Below are 7,342 nucleotides of genomic sequence, written 5' to 3' on the forward strand. Positions count from 1 at the left end.
CTATCCAGATAATCATAGTTAACAAAAAAGTCTTAGCTATGTTATTTATGGCACCTAAGAGTTATACAACTGGTAGAGCTAGTACAATCTAATTTACTCTTCACACTTTATACTAATTGTCTCAGGGGACTGAAATGAACAGAGAAAACAATATTAAACTGATCTTGGTCAATTTCACATTCTAGTTCATTCACTAGCCCAAAGTAGTTTTCACCTTCAGCTAGGATAGGAGGATGCTTTTATTTTTTTAAGAAAAAGTTTTCAGGGATATTTAAGAAGAAACATGAAAATATTTATATTAGTTTTGTGTATTTTTATCTTCCAAAAATCCATGAATTTTGTGTCTAAATCACTGAATGTACATATATCTTCTGATTTCTCCTTGCCACTATATATATATATATATATATATATATATACACACATATACACACACACACACACACACACACACACACCCCCCCCTATGTTTAATATGAGCTTGCATTATAACCCTCTGTTTTGCATTTACAGGTCGGCTATCTTCTTGATTGAGGTTTACTTAGACGGTGTCAAGTTGTTTTCATTTTGGTAAGGACTGTAGCATAGGGTAGCACTGCAGCACTTGCACTGTGGAAAGAAATCTGTCTCTCCCCACCATGTTCCCTTTCTGCAAGAGAATTTGGCATCACAATCCATACTCCTATTTCCTGATTTCTTGTGACTCTTGTTATTCAACCACAGTAAACGTCCTAGTGGTTCATGCAGTGTAGTTGTAGCCATGATGGTCCCATATTACCTCACCCACCTTGTCTTCCTAATGTTTTGGCATGCTATATACAGTATATTTAGCGTGGCCTATTCTGGGCCGGATCTGCTCACAGTAGGACTTTTGCCTTAACAGGGAAAGCAGGATTAGGCTCTTCAGGGCAAACTTTGCTCCTCCAAGCAAAGCAAACTATGATTTTGCTACTGCAGGGCTTTATCATAATAATGGAATTTGCCAGAGGAAAAGTTTCTTTTGTGCACATCATGGTTGAATGAGTGTTTAAACATGTCAGTAATCAGCTACTCTTCCTGAGATCACAGAAATGGATGCATTATATCAAAACTGAAAGTAATATTCATTTCATTTACTTTAATGGACAAATATATAAGGGTATTCCCCTCCCCCTTATCTTTCATGATAAGTACTTAACCTAGGAAGGAGAGACAAGTATCACAAAAGGAGAGATCTGTCCCTTAGCAGTACTCATGCTCTAGTCTCTTTCCTTGCAGCTTTACAGTCACTGTTTTTTTTACCTATATCTTATGTTTTTGAAACATCAAGGCCTCTGTGTTGTGCTTTTATCTTAAGTGTCTGGGCAAGTATGTTTTACATATCCTGGTTTTTCCAAAATCAGGACATGACTGGATGACTATACTTATTATTTAGCTATCTAGTTTATCTTCACATGCTCCTTACCCTTGGTACCTGTTCTTTTTCAAATTAATAAAAGATGGTCCAATGTATCTTTTTTGTTCCTGACAATTACTTTTTCCTGTTTAGTTAAACCTGATATGATTTCTACTGACCCCTCATAAAGCTTGGTAGTTTGTGTAACCCAATGGTATATTGAGAATAGAAATATGAAACTTCACTTTAAAAAGAGAGAAACCAACCTTCACACTCAAAAACACCATTAACCCCCCCCCCCCAGATTTCCGAGTACAGCTGATTACTCAATAATTTACATGATTAATATTGCCTATAAAATCATGAACATCCTGCAAATAGGTCAAATTTTTCTTCAGTTTATTTATTACTTGCAATTGGTCAATTAAGGTTTTTTTTCCTGTGCAAATTGTTTATTCCATGACTTGCAATTTGAGCTTCATTGTTCATTTATGACTGGTCACAAGTCACAGTGCATTGGTTCTTTTCAGTTTGGATGAGTGCAATTCTTTATTATAATCATCAGGTTTCTGGCATAACTGTTTTATACAAACAATTTAAAAGTTTGCTTTCCAGGTCAATTTCAGCTTAAAAATCCACTTTCCACTGATGGCTGTGCCCTATAACAATCACAAAATGAGCTTGCATAAAGGGAGCATAAGCAAAGCCAAAGTAAATGTTCTAAAAAACCAATATTTGCTGGAAAATATTTATCTAGCTCTATTTCCAAGTCTTTGACATAGTTCTCCTTACTGGATTTAATGTTGCAGGCTTGTTGAAACCTTGGTTTAAAACCATTTTGAAGCTTTGCCTGAGTACTTTGGGCCTCACTCTACTATTGAAATAGAAGGCAAAACTTCCATTGACTCCAGTGGGAGCAGAATAGGCCCCTTTTGCTATAATGTTTTGCTTGTCAGAAAACATCAAGCCATAGCCATTGACTGAACCTCACTATTTAGTTTAATTACTTTCTTCATTTCCAGCTCTTGAGCAACTCCTGTGCTGGTGGAGCTCCTGTAATTTTCAGAACATCCCTATTGTTTCAGGGCAGTGTTGTTACAGCCACATTGGTCCCTTGAAAGCTCATCTCTCTCATCAACAGAAGTTAGTCCAATAAAAGATATTACCTCACCCACATTGTCTCCCCCTATTGTTTCAGCCAATATAAACCTTCACTCTTGGTAAAACAGTAATCAGTAAAGGCCCAAATCCTGCCAATACTTATGCATGTGCTTAACTGAACTGGAAGTACAATTAAGAACACACAGAAAAGAATTTTCAAGAAAAGGGCCAAAGTTTTTGCAAATTCAGTTTCAGATGCAGTTACTTTTGACTTTAAAAAAAAAAAAAAAAAACTACTTAAGCAGGTGTCATTCATCTACCATTGCTTCAGAGAACAGATTTTTTTAGGACTATTTTACTTGTGGTTTTCAAGATGTTATTACAAACTGTAACAACATCTTGAAAACCACAAGACAATCTGTTACGTATCTCTTTCCTTTAGTATTGTGGGGTCATCCAGGTGTACTAGGCTCTTATTTTTAAAACCCCCTAATGCTATGAAGCTTTTTTTTTAAAAAAAAAGCAAACAACAAATTTCACAAATTTTGCAGCCATGGAACAAGAGACAGGGTAAATTTGGGGGCTACAAACCTAGAAGTTTTACTGTACCTTTAACTTTCAATTCCAGCTAATGAATTTGTTATACAAATTCTTTCAATATTACTGGAACTTCTTTGACGATCAGGGTAGCAAAAAGCCATTCAGTATATAGCCATATTTAAAATTCTTGCAATACATTGATTCTAAAGTGGTCAATTTTGGTTGGAGGTATTCCTGGAGATTTCATCACATAACAATCTTTAATTAAAGATTAATCTTTAATTCCTGGAGACTCCAGGCCATTCCTGGAGGGTTGGCAACCCTAGCTGATCCTCTGCAAATGACAATTGTATTTCTTAAGAACATTAATACTGGTGTTTTAAAGTATTACTAGATATCTTAAATCTGAAATAGACATACTGGTGATGCCAAATCATATTCTAAGTGTACTGCCAAAAAAAAAAATAAAATAAAAAAAGGACCCACAGCCAGTGAGTCTCAAAGCCTGGGTCAGCTGACTTGGGCTTGTGCTACAGGGCTAAAAAATGGCAGCATAGATGTTCAATTCTGAAACCCAGTGAGGGGAGATGGGACTCAGACCAGGTTCCAGCCAGAGCATCTACACTATTTTTAGACCTGTAGCACGAGCCCTGCGAGTCCAAGTCAATTGACCTAGGCTCAGAGACTCACTTCTGTGGGTCCTTTATTTTTATTTATTGCCATGTAGACATGCCCTAAGCCATATTATAAAAACCCAGCAGAAAATAAGAATGCTCTAGTTTGAAGTCAGAAAAGAATAATCCACTGATCTATAGCTAGTATTCTTTGAATGTACTAGAGAGAGAGAGCATACACGTGTGCATGAGCAAGCACAACTTTAATTCTGAGGATTTCATGGCTTTACTCTGTAGGTAAATCTCAAAATACCCTGCGAGTTATATAAATGTTGTTATGCAGTTCTGACTATTTTGTCTCAGGCATTCATGCACTAGTATAATGCCGAGTGGAGTAGTTGAAGTTCCCTTTTAAAAAAAAAAAAAAAAAAAAAACCACCACACACACACACTAATGACAGGTTTCAGAGTAGCAGCCGTAGCTCACGAAAGCTTATGCTCTAATAAATTTGTTAGTCTCTAAGTGCCACAAGTACTCCTTTTCTTTTCACACACACTAGTATTCCTGTATTTGTACTCTTGTAAGAAAATACAGGAGTTGCCAGACTGGATCAGACTTTAGGTCCAATCTGGGCCAGTGTCCTGTCTCTGGCACTGGTCGGTACCAGTTGCTTCAGAGGAAAGTGCATGAAACTCTGCCGTTTATATCGCATCTAGAACAGTTTTGCTCTAGTAATGGTTTTCAGTATATTGAAGTTTAAGAAATGTTGGATTCACATATTTTAACCAATCAAAAAAAATCAGGGCTACAATGCTTGCATGAAATAATTCCATCTGGGGGCTTAAGAGAAATGTTAACATCTAGGAGCAAAAAGTTCCTCCACGTGGACTTGTTTCCTTGTAAATCATACCAATCCTGGTCTCATTCACCATGAAATTTTCTCTGTTGCATACCTCTGTACATAATAAATCTCTGTTGAAATGGTTTCTGTGGAGAGGGGATCCCCAAGGTAAAATTGCTTCCTGGTTTAGGTCCCATAGTTTGGGGGCAAATTGGACAAAAGGAGAAGGAATGAAATAAGAAGCTTAAAACATTAAATTCCCGAGCTGTTTGTCACGGAGATCTCCAGATGGGTGCTGGTGGAATGCTGACAGAATGAATAAATTTCTATGATCATCTCAGAAATCCCTTTCTGAGGCTTCTCAAGAAAATCTAATTCCTTTACCCAATAAATAAAGGTTAACCACCCCAACTCAATACCACTAAGAATAAATTAGATTATTACAGACTAAAGCTTCACAAATTCAACTTTACAAATAATATCGGGTCTGTTCCTCCAAGGGAAGAGAAAGAGAGGAATATCAGAAGGAGATAGGCTCCCATGTCAGAACTGGCTCCACACTAAAGATTTTGCAGTATATCTGATATAGTCATGCAAAGAGGAATTAACTTTCTATCCCTCTAGAGCAATGGCACTCGGAATGGCCTGCTGCCTATACACATGTAGTGATCTCAAAAGTAATAATTTTGACTGCCAAGAGATTTGTTTCCCCAAGCCATGTAATATATAATAATTTTCCAACCACCAGGTGGCTCCTCACAGATGTTCTCGCTAGTGGTTCTCCCCCCCCCCCCCCAGCTCTTAGCCATCAGTGGAATACAATCTCTTGCACACAGGTGTTCACACTGTCCTTACCACACAGAAGAACTCGAATACCATCAGGATTAGCCAGTGGAAGGAAGTTACCTCTAGAACACTGGAGCCCCATAAAAGTGATGTTTTCAAATTCAAAGGATCAAATGTGTTATTACGGGAGGGCGGGCGGGACACCACATAAACAATGAAGACTATTACTGTTGATGGAAAAACTTCCATCGCCCCAAGGGGAGGGGGGGGGGCATTTGAAATAAGTTTCAGATGGTTTTCTAGTGAATGGAAGGTTCCAAGGAGCGATTTAATTTCCACAAGTTTAACAGCCAAAGGATACCCTGCAGCATTATCTAATGAAAATCCAGCTGAGATCCGTGCGTGCCATATAAACACAGCGCTGAGACTGTGAACGGGAAAGATGTACGAGATACCGAAGACATGGGAGTCATTATCTTTTTGGCAAGGGGTTCTTCATTCATTAAACGCAGTGAATGAAAATATTAAATACTGCAAACCAGGTTAATGAGCTGTTTCGTTATGATCCTCAAGATGTGAAAGCTTCGCACAGGGTACCCTCTGAGCCAGGCTCAGTAGAAACCTAATCATTCAGACCAGAAAACCACTTCCCCCTCTGAAGATGCGCTGTACACACCAGGGGTTTTTTAGAGTCATCTTCGACAATGCAGCTAGCTCTGTAGCTCGCCCGGATATTTTTAACGTGTATGTTAAATTTTTAAAAGTACGAGCACCGATCTTTTTAGCGAGGGTTTTCTTTTAGCCTCTCTCGAGCCCCCTCCCTTCAAGCATCAACCACCTCTCACAAATCGAGCCAGATCTGCCTTTCAAACCAGAACGTTTAAATAGCAGTTCCATACAATCCTCTGTTGGTAACCCAGCAAGCAAAGAAACAGCGGCCACTTCAGCTATTCACACACAAAATCCCCTCCGAAACCGTGCATTATTTTGCAGATCGAGGTCCCTTTTCATATGCACCGTAGAAGCTAATTACATGTCACCTCGCTGCATTTGCATTTACTCGATTTTCCATATAAAACTGGATTAGGATAAAAAATATTCTTAAAAATGGACAGTTACCAGCAACAGTATAACACCTGATAATGTCGACTGAGGCAATGGCTGTATTCTGCCAGTCGCACCATACCGAATAAAAGGCTGTTTGCATATTTGCTAACCCTTTTGAACGAATGCATCTGCAGCTAACCTTTAACAATAGCACAATCTCTGGGATCAGACCGGAGAGAAGCGGTGAATATTTTACCATTATAATCTCTGCGATCTCAAAAAAATATCTTCCCACGGAACCTCCTCACAGCTGGAGGTCAACATTCTTTTGTTTCAAATAAGCATTTTAAACGCAGGTTCAACCCACATGCAACCTCGAGAGGGATCAGAATCGGCACTGGGTCTAAAAAGCCACAGTATGCCTTTCCCCCTTCCTCCGGTTGTGCATTGCCTGCCACTACCAGGAGGGAAAATGCGGCAGGGATGCTCCATCTCCCTTGCTGTGCTCTCTCTTACCTTCCCTGGCTTTCAGCAAGACGGTATTGGCAACAATATTTTCCAGCTCCATTGACAGTATCAGTCAGCGAAGGTAGCGGCACTGCAGCAGGATGTCAATTGCTGTAGGTGCTGCTGATCCTCTGTACGACTATCAGCCTCCTTCTTCTAGTGCATTATTCCTCCTTATTTCCCCCTCCTGGAGTTTCCTCTTTCAGAAAGTCACCGCTCGCGCCCCCCTCACTAATATTTTCTCCCCCTCCGTATTGCTCCGCTACTCCATTCTCCTCCCCCCTCCCACCCCCCCCCCTCCCGCCGGGGCTCTCTCTGATGGTTTAGTGTTTCAGATGCTGCTGCCTCCCCCGCCCTCCCCGGGAGTGTGGGACTGTGAAGCGGGTTCCGCAGCATTGCGCAGACGCCATCCTCAACAGCTGGTTCATTCCTCAGCGCTACGGGACCGGGAATGCTGGGATTTGTAGGCTGAGCGCCTGCTCGGGGTTTTGGCTTGCACCTTGAGAAGGAGGCCTCCATTATGTAAATCC

At 40.0% G+C, this 7,342-nt stretch overlaps 1 protein-coding gene across 3 annotated transcripts in view; it reads right to left on the reverse strand.

Annotated features, from left to right (window-relative positions):
- Window positions 1-7,137, reverse strand: part of GRK5 (G protein-coupled receptor kinase 5) — a 232,695-nt gene extending 225,558 nt beyond the window's left edge. For 2 of the 3 annotated variants that reach the window (XR_005294025.2, XM_038410340.2), the window contains exon 1: window positions 6,822-7,137. Coding sequence is in view for 2 of the 3 variants with exons in the window: in XM_038410340.2 (XP_038266268.1) it covers window positions 6,822-6,873 (52 nt within the window). In the remaining variant the exon portion in view is untranslated. The remainder of the gene's footprint in view (window positions 1-6,821) is intronic. The other variant, XM_038410341.2, reaches the window with a different exon arrangement.
- Window positions 7,138-7,342: the final 205 nt, after the last annotated feature.

This window comes from Dermochelys coriacea, chromosome 7, assembly GCF_009764565.3.
Source record: "Dermochelys coriacea isolate rDerCor1 chromosome 7, rDerCor1.pri.v4, whole genome shotgun sequence".
In the NCBI taxonomy this organism is placed as follows: domain Eukaryota; kingdom Metazoa; phylum Chordata; order Testudines; family Dermochelyidae; genus Dermochelys; species Dermochelys coriacea.